This window comes from Athalia rosae, chromosome 1 (assembly GCF_917208135.1).
Source record: "Athalia rosae chromosome 1, iyAthRosa1.1, whole genome shotgun sequence".
NCBI classification, from domain to species: Eukaryota; Metazoa; Arthropoda; class Insecta; order Hymenoptera; family Athaliidae; genus Athalia; species Athalia rosae.
The window spans coordinates 28247278-28265298 of NC_064026.1; the positions used below are offsets into that span (position 1 = coordinate 28247278).

The 18021-nt window shown below is 43.9% G+C and overlaps 1 protein-coding gene across 1 annotated transcript in view; it reads left to right on the forward strand.

Moving 5' to 3' along the window:
* The first annotated feature begins 4327 nt into the window (after window positions 1-4327).
* LOC105683511 (nuclear hormone receptor E75) overlaps window positions 4328-18021 on the forward strand; it is a 111230-nt gene continuing 97536 nt past the window's right edge. The window contains exon 1 of the mRNA XM_048660283.1: window positions 4328-4846. Coding sequence (XP_048516240.1) covers window positions 4504-4846 — 343 coding nt within the window. The 5' untranslated portion in view covers window positions 4328-4503. The remainder of the gene's footprint in view (window positions 4847-18021) is intronic.

The following is an 18021-nucleotide window of genomic DNA, read 5'->3' on the forward strand; positions in this document are numbered from 1 at the left end:
ATCCTCTCGGAAATATTTTTACCCCGTCGGAGAAGCGCTGTATCTTCGTCAGCTGCGAAGTTGAAAATCCGGAACAAGAATAATCGTCGACGATTCGATCTCGATCTTTAATCGTTGACGATCGAATATTCGTATCGTTGGCGATCGGAGAAAGTAAACGGATAACCTTGACCTTGGGTATATTAAATGACCCGGAAGACCTTCGATAATCGAGTGCAGCGGTGAGTCATATAATTGAGCGAACGAAACGAGCGATGAAAATGAAGGTGAATCAGCTGTGCGCGTCTCGAGGAATTTGATATTCTAGTTAAAATTCTTCGAAAGCTTCCACTGAAATTCCTTCGCTTTCCTAACTTTTTTTTTTTCCCTCGAGAGCCTCGAGTGCCCTTATCAGCTACGCATATAACTCTGACTTCTTATCGTTCGGATTGTCTCAACGTCGAAAGAAACATTTTCAGAGCGCACCGCGCGACGTCAAAACAAGACCGTGAATTCGACGCTTCGGAATCCACTCGAAATATGGGAGAATCAAAAATACAAAAGACGCCGCATACGCGCGTACCCTCCACATTTTCCAGTACGATAAGTATCGTTCCACACCTAATATTCTACATGGGACTAAAAATCACGAATCGGTCTTCTTCCTCTCGCTCTCCACGCCCCTCTTCTAGGCAACCGTTTTTATATATATATTTTTTGTTTCCCCTGGTCCAACCAAAGTAACGTTCGGAGCCAACCGCGTAAAACTACGGTATGCTCGGTAAACTTGTAACGTCGTCGTTGCCGTCGCTCGTAACGACGATAGGGGAAAAAAGATAACGGCTCGTCGGTGAGTAGCACAACACCGAATTCAGAGGGAGAAGAGGTGCGCAGCGGCCGAGGGCAATTTCGTGAACCAGATTACGAAGTGAATGAGACAAAAAGCAGATGTGTCGGGACGGACTCTACCGAACATTCACGCACATTCGGAATTTTTCATTCGGTATTACTCTGTCGCGGTATTTCCGGGTAGAAGGAAATTTACATTCCTGCGGATCCACGACGACGACGAAAATCGAGGCGATGATGATCTTACGAAACAATTTTTGGTGCCGCAACACCCGTAATACGTGTTCACGAACACATCGCCGCCACTCGTATGCTAACGTAGATGTGAGTTTACACGTATTATCGTAACAGTCGCGTTTAATGGGTCCATTCGTCGGTTTGTCCGTTCGCCGGTCATGCACGACGTCGAGTCCGTTTCAGAGAGGAGCTTCGGTTTCAGCGCGTGGTGGGGGGGGGGGGGGGGCAGGGGGCTGACGGTTAGGGGCGTCAGGGGAGGTAGGGGGCTAATCGATAATCGTGGCACTCTGGGTTCAGAAGCCTCGTTCAAGGACAAGGCCACGTGATAGCGTTCGCGCAACTGGGACGCGCACGTAGTCACCCCTGCCAGGGCCTTCGCCAAGAAAATGGGGGCCCCGCAGAGGGGGCCCGGAAGAAGTAATTTATTAAAAGAGAGAGAGAAAAAAAAAAGAAAAAGAAGATTCGAGAAATTTATACATCGCCCGATATCGGAGATCGTCAAGATTATCGATTAGATTCGATCGAATGATTTTGAAATTTGACGATATTCTTTTCTCGGGCTCGCATTTACTTTTTCCCGATTACGAGTACACGTCGTTCCATTATAAGCATATAATCGGGCTTTTTTTGTAGCGACCAGAAAACCCAAAAAAAGAGTAGTCGGTGAGTTGAGACCAGACTACAAAGAGGCATCGGAGGTTCCTTCTTTTCTTCCGTACGCGTGAATTACTTTATATTTCGTTTAAGTTCGACGCGCTTTTTATTCGTAGGAATAAAACGTCGGGGTGGTTTTTTTTCTCTCGAATCGTTCCAACTTGAAACCCAATTCGGAGCGTCGACCACCCCTGCGTAAGCGTGTCTTCCCCACTCCGTTAACGTCGTCTTTTCGGTATCGTTGTCCTAAGTACGCCTAGGTCAACCGTGGGCGTCGCGACGCGCAGCATCGCGTCTAGTACCCTCTGGACAGACGCTATCATCTTCTCATATCAGAAACGATTATCTCACGCATCGCGCTCTACTTCGAATCCTATCGAAAAAAAGGAGACTATATAAAATGCAACGAAATCCGTCAAGATGAATCATTGAAACAAAAAGACCAGACCCCCACCGTTCCAACGAAATATCGAAACGCGTTGGTCTGTACGTAAGACGAAGCTTATCAGCGTCTTGAAAATTGTTCAAGGGCTGCAGCTAATAAACTGGACGTTGACCTTCGATCGAATTTCTGTACAGATAACAAAAAAGCAAGAAGCCTGAAATTTTCCTCCTCCTCTCGACCGAACGGAGATAAAAAAAATTTCAAGTTGAGATTTGAAAATATTTTCACCGCGGGTTCGTCTCGGCGGTCGTCGCGACTACGACGAGGCGGAGAGAAGAAGCACCGAATGTCGCGTTACTCCGACGGGTGCACAGGTAGTTAAGGGCTAGGGGCGTACGTGTGTGCGGCGTGTATTTAAAACCGTGTAAAAAAACGGCGATACGTTTTCGTGTGTATAACTTGGGTGAGTGCCGTCGCCCCGTACGCGATCGCGCGCGGACGTATACCGCGCGCTGCGCCGCCGCTTAAAACCGACCCTCACAGACCTCGCGTCGCGTCGGGACGCCTCTCTATGCATCGCTCGACCGCGAGGCGATCAGGCACCACTCTCACTTTTGCTGGCGCCGACGACGGTCGTCGGGTGCCCAACGCCGCATACAGTGTGACACGCATACATACATGTATATCTAAATATTTGTACATACATGTAGAATATTTTTCGAAAAATTATACATACGACGAGAGAGAGAGAGAGAAATAGAGAGAGAGAGAGAGAGCCAAAAAAAAAAAAACATAGAAAAAAACGATTAATTTCATTCATTGAGATCGAACAAACGAACAAACGAAACAACAAATTTTTGTGACAGTGAAGACAAAATTATTTATCCACCTGAAATAGTTTCAGTAAGAGCCGCCTGTTTCTGCTATACACACACACACACCTGCAAATCACTCAGTTTTCTTCCTCATTTTTGTTTTCATGTTCTTTTCGTCGTATTGTTTTTATCTTTTGTATTTTTTGGTTTTTGGTTTCTACGCTGTTCGTGCAGCCCAGTGCAGTCTAGTCCATGTCATTCGCGGATACGTTTACGTATGAACGAATATTAAAAAAAAAAATACAAAACTTTATATAAAACGTTCGTTACGTTACATGTACACACTATAAAATACACACGCGCACACGCACACGCAGACACGACACTGCCGTTATCGTGTTCTTCATGATTACAGGATTACTTTATTGTTCATTAAAAGAAAAAAAACGAAAAGAGAGAAAAAAAAAAAATTATATACCTAAATATATGTATACATATACAATATATTGTTGATGTTCTTCTGAGAGCGATCGTGATTATTTGATCTACAGATATGACTATAATTTCTTCTCTAATTTCAATCTTGACATAAAACTCTTCGAGAAAGAAGCGAGAAAATAATTGTGTGCATAAATAAATTCCAGTGAGTTCTCGTGCTCGACACCTCGACAAATTGTTTTCAGTTGCAGAAGGTTTTCTGGTACATATATGCTGGTTAAAAAATAAAAACGAAAAAGTTCTGTTTAAATAAAAAGAAGTAAAATTATTTAAAACAAAAAAAAAGAAAAGAAGAATAATAACACAGTTGGATAAGACTTGAATATATTTGATGTGCAAGACAAATTTTAACGGTCGCAACGGATTTATTTATACGTTGAATCGAACGTATGGCAACAGGATAAACGAATGTGTACACAACGTGGAGAATCTAATTTCTATCGTGGTTCCATGTGACAGTTTTGACATTTTGCACGTGGTATCCTAAACCCGTGACGTCATATCGTCTCTAAGCCAAGGTATAGTGTGCGGTATTATAAAAGCGCGCGCTCCTCTAACGCCGTCCGAAAACCCGTGTTTCCAAAAATTCATCGGAAGGGGTGGAAAAAAGTAATAAAATAAAACTGTGAGTTCGAAAGATAAAATGTTTTCTGTTTTCCGTTTCTATTCATTTTTTTAATCTCTTCCTCAGGAAGCGCGACGAATGTAGTGAAAGCAAACAAAAAAAAAAAAACATAAAAAAAATAAACAAAAAAAGTGATGAAATAAAGTGTGCGACAAATTGTTAAAAAAAATCGGTGAGAATCGTATAGTACAGTCTTCGTGCAGTGTTTTTTTTTTTTTTTCTGAATTTGAATTTGTTTTCCTTCGTTTGTTTTATTTTAATTTTTTTTTAAATTTTTTCTTCTCGTCGTGTCCCGTTCGCGCGGGTTGAAAAGGACGAAGGTGGCTCAAACGGCCAGGGAACGAGTCGCCGGTGCTGCCGAACTTCAGGCGGAGGTCCGTACCGCCATAAGGGTTCTTCACGGTTGGTGTCCCCGACCGCCCCAAAATTTGGGGCATCACGGTCGGGGCGAGACGGTACTGATGTCACCTCAGACGCAAATGCGTTCAGGGGTACACCCGAGCACGCATCGCGGTGCCGGAACATCGGCACAACAACAACTACAGCCACCACCCCCACCTCCGCCTCCGCCTCTGCCGCCCCCGCCGTCCACAAGTTCACCCTCGAACGCTCCCAATCCTACGACGAAAGCCGGTGCGTCTGGTATTTCTGGAACAATCGGCACCAACGTTGGCACCACTTCTGTTGTTGTGAGTTCAACGTCGAGCATGAGACCGCCACCTCCACCGCCGCCCAGGGTGAGGAATTCTAACGAGGGAAAAGGACATCCCCACGAGGAACCGACCAGCTCCATTCCGGATCTCGGTAAGTCGATTTTCCACGTCATAATCGACGATAATTTTTATTATTTTCACTCGCACGTTCACTTTGCACGCGCGAACGACCTTCGTGCGGGCAAACGTTTTTTTGTTATTGTTTCGTCGCGATCGCAACACCTTTCTACTCGTATGAATTCAATTGAGTATTTTAAAACGAACCGTTTTTGGGCTTTGCAGTTTTTTTTTCTTTTTCGAATCGTAGGACGTTGCAACTACCGTGGGCCCGGAACGTTAGTTTTTCTTCTCTCAATCGTTCAATCACTTTGTACAGTTACGATTTTATCCATTGTTATCTACAACAAGGTCAGATACTTATCTACCGTAGATTTTACAAGTATAATTTGCACAAGTTTAATCTTCATATTTCTTGCCCTTATGTAATATTTGTCTTCTTGTTCCTTTTTTCTTCTGTATTCGCGAATAGTCGGCGTCGATTTGATTAGAGTCTTTTCGAAACCGGTAAATTAGATATTACATAAAAATTCATTCAATTATTCTTCTAACAATAAATAAATCGATTGAATATGTTGAAAAAAAAATTATAGACATAGCCTCGTTGCCCCAATATTTCTTCATTTTTTTTTTTTAGTTTCTTTCATTATTCTCGTGATATTCTTATCAGTTCAGGGTCTCCTCTGCATCGCATTATCAGAAACCATTGTGGGTTTTGTATTCCGAGTAGCTCTATCCTTCTGATTTTATTTATCATCGTTTGATCCCCTCATTATGGAACCTATGAATGTACTACGTTATATACTTTACACAGTTATTGGTTACAACGGGTCACGGTTCGTTTGTAAACTTTGGAGGATAAGAACGAACTTGTACGACGATTTTAATTAGAGTTGATTCATCACGTACACGAGTGAAAATCAAATTGAAAAAAGGAATAATATACCATTTGTTATAAAGTTGCAATGTAACCGCGGATGTTATGCGACCTCGAGACTCGATCGGTCTATACCGCTGCAGTTGAGTAGATATCGAGTATCGGGTAACCGGTGCGCAAAATCCATTTAGGTACATAAAGGTGAAAGTAATGTCAAGATCAGGGCTATCTAGGCTACATCTCACGAGCTGCGAGTCCGTGAAGTTTCTCGATTCGATTTGCTTCCAGTTTTTATTTTTTTTATAACATATAATCGCTGCCTCACATCCCTCACCTCGTTTACCCGTAACTACCGATCAATCGACCAACGATCGCTGATTTCCATAGCAGTATAAAATCGAGCTTGAACTTGGTGCCACGGGCCACTCATTCCGCCATTTTTACGCGACCTATGAGGGGTGGGAGTTCTAGTTTGCACGTTGAAAGGTATCCGAATCTCGAAAAGTCAATTGAGAGAATACCGCAACAGAGTTTCGTAAAGTCGAAGTTTCGAGCGCCAAAATCGTTTTTGAAAAACCTCGATACGATTACTGGGTCGGTCGGGGTATTCGATCGAAGATTTATGGACAATAACGGCTTTAGAGCCGCATAACTCGTGCAAAAAAAATCGTACGCAAAATTTGAAAAATGCGTTTTGAAGGGGACACTTCAGCCTTCAAAATGCATATTTTTGCAACTTTCTACCTTGATTTCTCGAGCAGTTATGAGATTTCGAAATTGGATGTTTTTCGGAGCCGAAGCAGGGTGGCCCGCTAGTTTTTTTCGGCGTAGTGTAATTGGAACATATCGAGACTTTAGCTAACGAACGTATCGACCTAGACATTTCCGTGGAAAACAAGTTGTTAATAAGTCGCCGTATCGAGAATCATGTAATATTGAAAACGTTAAGAATACGTGTACCCACTCACGAGGTATCAGTCGTATATGTATACGTACAGGTACGTACGTACCTACCTGTACATCCATAGGCATCATATTTCAGCACCAAGGTCAATGCCAGTTCGCAGGTGGCAGGTAGCTAGAGATAATACCGAAGAGAGGTAGATGTGTGTTTGAAAAAACAAGAAAGAAAGAAAAAAAAAGTTATAGGTATACCCTACGCCAGAACGTAAGAAGAAGGATCGACGAAATGTCGAGATGAGGAAAACAACGCGAAATCGCGATCGCAATTACGCAACGTATAACAGACAAAAAACTCTTTATAGCGAGGCAAAAAAGATCCCTGTATTAATTTTTTTTTTTTTCAAAGGTGTATAAGAGAACGAATATCCGCGGTTTGTGCTTTTGAGATGACCTTAGGCTCGACCTCGACGCCCGATGCAGTCTCTGCGCATAATATTGGCTTATACCTATATGTGTATCACCAGGTTTTTTAGGCGAGTTTTGGGAACCCACATGGTCACGGTCACGCATGGCGTCATCGTCGCCACTGTTAACCGTACGTTACCTACGCTCATTCTCACGGAATATACCCATGTCCGTATAGAACGGATAAACCGAACGGCGCCATTCGATCCAATATCGTACGACATGTGTACATGTCGCATATGTAGCGCCGTAACACCGCGCTACATATCGTTTCGTTTCGCGAAGAACGATGACATTTTTTCTCCAAGTCAAGTTGGCCGGAATTTCAAGATTAACCCCCGCAACTGTAATCGCGTGATTTCAAAATGGTCTATTCTATTCGCTCGTGACGTGAAACAGTGAAACTATACCACAGACGTGAATGAACAAATTGTAGATTCCATAGATAAAAAGAAGAATATAAAACCTACAATCGCGTACAGCCGTAATATACGTAGAATAAAATGCAAATGAAAATCGTCCGATTTCGTTGCGCAGCAACCTCCCGAAGTTATTGCGAGTGTTTTTCATAAGCTTGTATGCAGCAGCTCGGAGCGTATTTATGGTTATTAGTGCAGCGGCGTGCGTCGGTTCATCTGATAAAATGAAAGTTTCTCCGTATACGTGGAAGCTGCAGCGCACCGTGCCTCGTGAGCGGCGCAACGGCATCAGCCGCCGCCACATACGTACGATATCCGTGTATTACAATACAGCATAAGCCACGTCGGGGTCGGGGTCCTTTTCCGTCCTTGGTTATAAGGGAAGGGCGTGTGCGTTACAACGAACCGCGTCGCCGTGTACACAATTTTACTATACGCGGGTAGAATGAAAATGGGGAAAAAAAAAAAAAAAACAAACAAGGAGAGCGGAATAAAAGAACGGAGACAAAAAGATAACAGAACGAAGCAAAAAAAAAAAAAAAAAAAAAAAAACGGTAAAAATAAAAGATGCGCGCATCGTGTGCCACGGACGCAGACACCCTTCAGACTGCACCGCCTCCCCGGGCGGAGGGAAAAGAAGTCCCTTCGTTATATTCAGGGTTACGTATTTGTGTTGGATATGTGAAGTGCGTTCACGTACGTGTACATCCTCGTACGCCTCGGTATTATTCCTTCGTATAAATGCGTGCGTGCGTGCGTGCGCACTTTACTCTGCCATGTGCGTTGTATGGTGACGTGCCCGGCAGCGCGGGCAGAAAAACACTATCACGCGCTTTCGGGGTACAACGACGCGTAAAACTCAACGACAATTTACACGATACATGTACACGTACGATATACCGTGACAATGTTCCACTATATGTATCGTGTCGACGGTCGTTTTGAGGTATTTTTGGGTACTTGTGTTTTGCGCTACGACGTACAAGTCGGAGTGCACCGGTGCAGTCGCAACATTTCGGAAAGATCGTTTCTCCCTGACTTTTATCGATCGTTTTCAAATTTCGTACGAAACGGAGTATGGGAATTCGTGATCAGGGATGACGACGATTAGCGCGACTGCAGAGACGACGAGGAAGGCGGAATGCCGATTCTCAATTATTTCGGCATGCTGGCGTCGCGCTGCGAGCAGTATTTATTCTCAATACGAACAATCGCCATTGATCTAGAAAACATTTTTGTACGATGAATCAGCAGCACGTGCTGCTGGGGCGTTTGATTGAAATTACGGGCGCGGCGTGCCGCGTCGTGTAACACGGATTTCGAGAGCTTCGACCAGACACCCCCTCCACCCTTGCGGCTATGCAGCGGCAGCAGCAGAAGCAAAAGCAGAAGCATCTTTTGACGCATCGCCATCGCCTTTGACCAAGTTACGCTTCGCTCGGCAATGGATATCGCGTTCTGTGAGCCAAGATTTTCCTACCGTACGCACACGATTGCGCGTGCATGCACCGTGCGTATCGCAGACACACAAACGCACGAGTGTATCACTCGCATCGTACCATCGCTTCCCTTTCATGAACGCTGCGCACTCTCTCCGAAAGTCTAGACAATCAATCTCCGGGGCCCGATGCGTGTTGTGTCTGACACTCTGCTATGCATATGTACAATTTGTACACACGTTGTTATACATTACGCACGAAACAAACCCACTGCGCTCCACGGTTCACGCCGTGGGAAACGCCCTACTATTCTAAAATACAATGTAATATTTATAAAACACTACGAGTACCGAAAACGCCAAGCATGCAAAAATTGGAGAAGAAATAATTAGGCGACAATGAGGGAAAGAGGGAAGGATCGGTATTTGATGTGAGGCGAATTTTGTTCGTTCGTTTTTTTCATCGTTATTCGTTGCACGGTACGGTGTGAAATTGAAATTGTCATACCGTTGTCAAAATGTTATAGCTAATTCATCGGGAAACATGCGACCTGGTATTTCCTAAGAAAGTCGTAGAGTTTGAGGAGAAAACACTCGACTCTTGCCTCTGAAAATGCGATCCGCGTCGCATCGAAAGATTCTCTATACGCAGCTCTGCGCCTGAAAGTCCTTTTTTCACCACGCACTCGTGCGCTTTGGAATGTTCGAATGTTTCTCGAATTCCATCTAGCTAGCCTTGAAAAGACTTGGAAGTTCTCTCCGACGTACCGCTGAAAATGATGAAGTAGAAAAAATAATTGTTTGCAAATAATCAGCGCTCATTGCGCTGATTGAAAACGTTACTCTCGTTGTTTCTTCTGAGAATCAACGAGATGTCGGAGAACATGGTCTTCGAAGGTATCGCGATAATAATAATAATGACAATGACGGTGATTAGTTCCGAAGTCGGAACTTCGCTCGATGTGTGCGCGCGTGTGTTTCATTTGGCAAAGCTAATTTGACACGTTTCACGGTCACCATGGGCTAGCAAGTAAGCAAGCAACAGCTGTATATATACACGTACATATGTACCGCATACCAGCGTATACATACATACATGTACATATGGACGTGTACACGTATGTCGGATACCACACAAACGATATCGTTCAACACTGGCGGGTATTGGTGACGTTTGTCATTCTGTGACGGAGATTAAATTCGCGATAAAATTAGCGGCGAGGAGAAGAGCGGAGGGAGCCGGGGGGGGTTGGCGGGACCGGGAAAAGGAAAGAGGAAGAGGACGCGATATTAGCGAATTGAATAAATAGCAAATACAGGTGCGTATATATATATATATATATATATATGTGTACACATATACGTATCTTTTGTTTATTATTATTTTACGCGCACACTCACCGCGGGTATCGAGATAATGAATTCGCGAGTCAAGGTAATCAGGAAATACTTACATGTTTATATGTACTATAAACTATTGTAACACCAGTTACCTGACTTTGGAGTCGTACGTCGCCGTATACGTACGACTCCACTATGCGGTTCAAAAGGTAGATGTATTGCATCTATATACACGTCGGCGATATACACAGTTCTCGTTATCGCTCGAGGTTGGTGATTATGTCATCTCGATTTAATGTCACCGTCGGTGTCGTACGTGTAACGGATGACCTTGAACACCTTGAGCGTATCGTGGTTCTACATTGGGTGAAAAACCCCGGAGAATTCGACACGACTCGACCGATTCGCAGGCATACGCGGTTAATTGTGTGACCGCTGACACGATAACGACGACGTTAAACGAACGTTCAAATGTACGAAATTAAATTGTGGAAAAAACCGAAGAAAATCAGATTATTATTTAGATTAGGAATTGCGCGAACGAATATCGTGCAGTGACCACGTATATGAATAAAATTTACACACATACCCGCCGATAGGTACGTACGTACGTACGACGCTATGTATATATATATTTATACAACGTGTCCACCAAGGACATATTTCACAGTGTTCCACGTGAGGTCAAGGAGTCAAGATCGCGACCGATCGCAAGCTTCTCGATTCGACGATTTAATAATCAAAGCGCAAATATAATTTGTAAGTCGTTAAGAAGCAGATCGATAAGTAACGAAACCGCCGCGAAGTATGTAGATTTGTCGGGAGAATTGCGATTCTCGTATAGATTTATGAATACATACGTAGCCGTATATAGACGAATGTTTGATTTGTGTTCGTTATAGATTTTCGCAATATATGTATTTACTCGGTACACATACACAAGTATTCTGATTATTTTTCTCGCGACCTTCTCGAAATAGTCGCGGATATTTAATCTTCTCGTTATTCAGTTCTCTCTCATATATATATATGTATATACGCGTCTATCGGACACACCTACACGCGTACAGCGAATCTATATATACTGGTGTATACACACACAGAGACATATGCGTACTTCAACATTGGGCCAACGATCAGTAACCGCAATAACGTTACGTGACTCAAACACTTGCTGGAGAATTGTATAAGTAGAATCCCCTCAGACGCTTTAGAATTTTATTTGATTTTCCTTTCCGCCTCCTCGTGTCATCGCTGATACCGCACCTGCATTATTCGTCAAATGAGAAATTTCCTTCGTATAATTTATACCAGTATTTTAACGGTCGTTTCGGATCGTTTTACTCGTTTAACCCTTTAATCAAATAAACCGTAAAATATGCACGTTATACCTACGAGGGCTATAAAAAGTTTGAATCGCGATTACCGCTAGCGCTTTGAAATACTTCTTGGCATTGGAATTTCTTGACTCACTTTCGTCGGGATCAGGGCCACGACGACGATGCCGATGCCGATGATGATGGTAGCGATGATGGAAGACGAGGATGAAAAAGAATGGACGAGGAAGATGAGGTAAATACCTACGCAAGCTCAGCTGCCGCTGGCGATGCGGAGTGAACGCAAACGGGACGGCGCGGCGGTGCAGAAAAGAAGGAGTGGAGTAGGAGAAGGAGGAGGAGGAGACGGGAACGACACCGCGAGAGAGAGAGAAAGACGAGACGAGGAACGGGGGCGGGGTGGAAGAGGGAGGGAGGGGGGTGAACTGCAAGGGTAAGGGTAAGGGTAAGAGTGCAAGCTCGAACGAGAGGGCGGGACGCAGGGGCGATCGAGGGGTTCACTGTCTCGCAATGACCCCTGTACTTCGCGCACTGCACAAGCCGAAGGAGGAATGACCCAGTCCCATCCCACCTCCTACCGCCAACTCCTGATTGGCTGCAACCAACGATGCGGATCGAGCAACGCAACGTTTGCGCTGTGACGTGCTACACGATGCTGATATCGCGGATAAAACTAAAATTGTTCGAAAAATTTGACAAATCGTCCCCGATTGAAATTGGTCTCCCTTCCGTTTTCTTTCTCCCTTTCGAAAGATAAGTTTTTTTCTGATCCGACTTCGTCCGATGATCCTTGGTGTATGACGAGTTGCATAATCTGAGGTGCAGCGCTGCAGTTTCGTTTTTTGGACTGACAGTTGGATGGCGTTGCAAGAATGTTGGGGTTTTCATTCGGTGGTGGTTTTATTAAAATGTCGAAAATTTTGAACGTGTAACGTGAACTTTTCAGCCGGAACTTTGTCGCTTTATAACCACCCTGATCGTATGTATGTACAGTGTTTCTCGCCTAAGTATACACGGTATAAAGTGAACTAGTATACAATCCATGTACGTACATACATACCTATGCGTGTGGTCGTGAGACACTAACACATCTCTTTAACGTCGCGTTTGTTTGAGGTTGAAGGTTTCTCAGATCGTGATAACACGTAGGGTTCATCAGCCGTGTAAGTACGGGAACGAGATAGGGGGAGGTTGCGAGTAACGTGAGTGAAAAATAATAGAAAAAAGAAAAAAGTGAATAGTACAGAGAAAAAAACGACGCCGATAATAACGATAATAATGAAAGTGCGAAACGGAGAAGGCTGTAGAAGAGAGAGAAGAAAAAAAAAAGAAGATTTTCATATAAAAGGAAAATTGAGAGTGAGAAGCTCTCGCGATATCGTTATCCAGACGCGATGATGGGGTGGTGTTGCGTACCACCTATACATGTACCGAACAGAGGGGTTGCCGTTTCCTCTATTTTCTATATAACATCGCTTACATAGGTAACTCGTATACGTACACGTGTATGTGTACGTGCACATGCACATTTTATGTACGAGGAGGGGGCGATGCCATTGCACTGCACTGGGTGAGGGTCATTAATCCTGGCAAGGCAAGGCAGTGACCTCCGAGTAGCGACGCCTGCATTGATCGACTCGCTACCACGCTACCCCGCTAGTTCCATCTCTCTTTCTCCCCCTCTCTCTCAAAAGCTAACAGCGAACTTACGTGCCAATGAAAACTAAGTGCACCGAAAAATCTACGATGATTTTTTTTTCTTCCCACATCCATCCACCGTCGCCATAGTTTTCCAACGAAATCGCTTCGTTCATTACACGCTCACAAATCCGCACCGTAGACATACCGAGTGACGCCTCGTCGAATGTGGTTCGAGGCGTATGGATTTGAGGATTGATATTTATCTCGGGGTTTCACCAACGCGTGCAATTTCATTCATCGAGTTCCAGCCACGCGGTTCGTCGTCGTCTCGAAGCGGCCGGTACGTAAGATGTCGTAATAGTCACAAGGTGCCTACGTACTCTATATGTGGCCGGAATACACCCTCGAGCATTACTTATTATAGCATCGGTTTTTGAGGGAAGGGGCGCGGTCGATCTCGTGCTTTTCTTTCACAGGGCTTCGGAGTACGCAGAGAATAATACCGGCGCGCGTGTTTCTTGTTATACAATTTTTTGGGCGGTTTTTTTTTTTTTTTTTTCATTTATTTCCAAGAGCGGAAGACGGAATCTTCGGGCACCTACTTCCGGTTTACCTACGCACACTCATGGGTACGTCGCACCCGTAAGCGATCGGCAGATGTAACCATCCGGCTGGACGCATTTCCATTCTTGAGAAAGGGTTTGTTTTTTTTTTTTGCGGAATACCCAACCCCTTTTCCAGCGGCGAATCGGGATGATATTTAGCGTTTCGAATGAAATTTTTCTACGGGAAATCTGGAGATATTGTTGGAATCCGCAGAGACAGGTCGTACGTATGTCTATTGAATTACGTACCTGCGTAACCCGAAAATCGTGTTCGAAAGTAAAATACCCCGCAGATGGCCGTGCAGCCTCTTCGGAAGAATTTCGTTGATCGATGGCTCGGCATAAAATTTTTAACAAAAGGTACTCTCAAACCCGTGTCCGGCCGTAGGTAGGTATGTGTCAAAAAAAAAAAAATAGAGACTCACGTCATATCCATAAGGATAAGAACTAGAACGACGTATCCTCAATTTTTTGGTCGCCGAATTTTTCGCTTATCGCTCGAAAGATAACCCGCGAATGAGGAAATATACCGAAAATTACGTCAATTACGAAAATTACGAAGTACCGATGTACATATTTCTTAAATTTATTACTTTTACCGCTCGTAGGACACGATGTTACGGAAAAAGAAAAGCGACTCGCATGCCGTCAACAATTTCGGTTGAACTAGTTAAGTGCTTCGAAAAGTATTAGATATCGGAAATATCGTCCACTGCCAGCACTGCAAATTAAAGAAAGTTCGAAGAATTCTGAGAGATTAATCAATTTCCGATAACTGCTGGTTAAGTCATTTCGATTTTCACAACGATAGACTAATTACTCGCGTACTCGCGAGAATTATTGCTGGATAAAATAGTGCTATCAATCCCATGATATTTTATGACATTAAATACGTAACCCACGGTTACCGATTTTCAACCACCAGCCGGATGTGGTTTTCGACGTACGAAGATCTCTCGCTGATCCTACTGAAAAAAACACATGAACAAAAAAAAAAAAGAAAAGAAAAATGACGGTACCGTTCGATTTTATTGACCGTTCGAAATATGTGAACAGATTCGTAGAGTTGCACTTGAGCTCTCCTTGAGTTTCCGCTCTCTTCGGATTTTATTTTATACGTACAATGGGGCGGTATCGGTACGTAACAGTGAGGTACCATACGATGTGTGTAACATAACATAAAGAATTATTGCGCAAGGGTCTATGGGTGGTGTATAGTCCGCAGCACGCCCTCAGCACGCGCGTTTTATATGCGGTCTCTCGAATGACGTGGGGGCGGATTTGGGATTTGGGATTGCGTAATACTATAATATAACATAATACGGAAATGCGGTATTCCTAAAACGCGTGTCTACGAAGATACAATAATGCAGCTGCTGTCCTAGAGAGGAAAAAAAAAAGGATCGGATCCGCTACGCGTGGCGTCGCGTTATACATGTGCGGTATTAGTGTCTTCGGGAATTGCATAAGGACCAGGATTTTTTCATCCGACACTTCATTCCACCCCCTCCCCCATAAAATTTTTACAAAAGGGGCATACGTGTCTCGTATTCGCAGATGCTCGTCGATTCATCCCCCGAATTGAAAACTTGTGGATATTTTTTTTTCTTTCTCTCTCTCTCTACTCCACACACATTTAGGAAAATTTTGCGCTGGGAAAAATATGATATTTGCATCTGCTCTTCTGCTGCTCATAATATCCCCAATCCCCGAAAAATGCCAAGATTTTCGTTTACGCAAATCATTGTCACACACATTATTATTATTATTATTATTATTCTATTATATCGCGAGTGTGGTAAACGCCTTTGAGAATACTCGTCGAAATTTCGACACTCGAACGGATCGCCTCCAACCCTTCCTCCGATTTTCTTCCTTATGCATCTATAGTAAAATTTGACCCACCCCATTGATGTCCTCTTGTTTGCTGTATACACGCACTTCTGCCGAATCATTCAGGTAAAAATTCCTACGTGGCACGGCTTCACGTCGGTGTTCCTTGTACGTATACGTATACGTACGCGTATAACACAAATGTACTTAACAATCTACCTACCTACCTACCTACCTACCTACCATACGACGCAAGACCTTGTGCCACGATCGAATTTTGCCCGGCACGTTTTAGCAGCAGCTGTTTCGTCCCGAACCAGCATCACCAACAGGTGTTTGTCTGCCCCCTTATTCTCCCTTCTATATACCATTTTACCTCACGATCCACAGATTTCACGTGCTCTTCAAAAACCAGCTCTTTTTTTTTCTCTCTCTCTCTCTCTCTCTCTCTCTGTGCCCTCCTCGCGACATGCGCAACCAAAAAGCGCCGTTGACGCTTGTCCCATGTTTTCGCGTGTTTTCGTTAATTTTCAATCGATGGAGCATCGATGTCGGACTTGAGTAGAATTTGAGTGAGATCTTGGACGGAAATGAAACTGTGAAATTAACACGATAATCGCGATATGCAAGAGTTTGCGTCAGAACAGCTGCTCTTCCGATTGGTCAACCTTTACGAAAAGGGAAAACGAGAGATAAAGGATACCAGGTAACCAAATTCTACCCATTTTCACGTAAATATTGAAAATAGATGGTGGTACAGCTGCTGTTTGCGCAAGAACCCTTTACTGTTCCCGTACACGACAATGGGGAAAAGTGTTATTCGTTATTCAATACCCGGTAGAAGGAAGACATCTGCCCACGATGACGGAACACCGATTATTCGTGCTTATAGCTATTCGAATGTCAAAAACAAAGAACTATATCGCAATCGGTTGTATCGCCTATGCGATTATCGCTTTACCAAATTAATTTCTCTAGTCCGCTTCGATGCGCCCTCATAGAAACGTTTCAAGATCTCAGCTCTCCTTTTCGAGACACTCGGATCCGGATGAATGGAAGACCCCAGTTTCGATTCAAAACGAAGTTTCGTGAATCGAACACGCGTCACAGGTCCAAATAACACGGCTCATTCACCATTACCCCCCATTTGAACACCCCAGTCCTCGAGTGACAAAAAATCTTTGATCAAAGATATTCCTTAAAAATAATTACCGCGAGCTTGCCCACCTCCAGCTGCACGGCGAATAGTTTCAACAGTATTCCGAGCTTTGCGCAGTGCACATCTGTATTGCGCTATACCCACCGTGCAGACTTACAAACTCGGTTGCAACTCGGAGCTAAAGGCTCAAGGTCTGCGGAGAACGTTGGCCTTAACAGCGGTCAGAGACCTTCCCATGCGATCGCCACGTTCTCCTCATGGTAGTCCATGAGATCCACGGATTTTATACTCCATCCGAGCCCTTCACACGTACGTCGTGTGCAGGGCTTCGCGATATGCAGACACGTACGAGTATATACGAACATATATCCACGGTACATAACGCACACGTGTGTATCGTGTATACCACGATATGCAGCGGCGCCCATCAGGGTTGGTTAGAAAGGAACTGGAGGACGAAGAAAAGGGTAAAAACAAAACAGAACTACGAACTGGATAAGGGCTTGGTCCGTGGCATGCACATGGCTAAATTCTTTGTTCTTCACTTCCGTCGAAGTCGGAATCGATTATTTATTCGTAGTCATTCGTGTTGCATGTGATGCGATTTGTTTGAAGTAGCCACAACTATCTTCATCAAATCTGACGAAATTTTGACACGATTACCTCTCGTTAGAAACCGCGCGAAATCGTCCGGTCTATCGTGCTGGAAAAAAAAAGAAGAATGTTTGTAAAACAGGCATGCGAAAAGCTGAAAAGACAAAAGTGGGGAAAACCAATTGAATGCGGGTGACGATTGTTCAACGTGCGATACGCATTTTTAAGCATCGGTTGTAACCGTCTGGTTGTTATCTGGGCAAAGTCTGCGCATGCACACATTGCGATCTGAGGGCATGAGAATAGAGACAAAGCGAGAGAGAGAGAGAGAGAGACAGAGGGTGGGAGAGAGCTGGGTGGAGGATAAAAAAAGCAAACAAGAAATAAGTAGCAAATGAGCGAGACGAGGGACGAGAGTTGTACGATTACGTAGAGAAAAAAACATCAGACAATCAAGGGTAATTGAACTCAACTGTAATACTCAACTTGACTCGAGTCGTGTTTGCATCCGACTAACTTTATAAATGCCCCTTTTTTTCTACTTTCTTTTGTTAATTATTTATTAATATCGCCCCACGAGCAAACAATCGGCGGTGT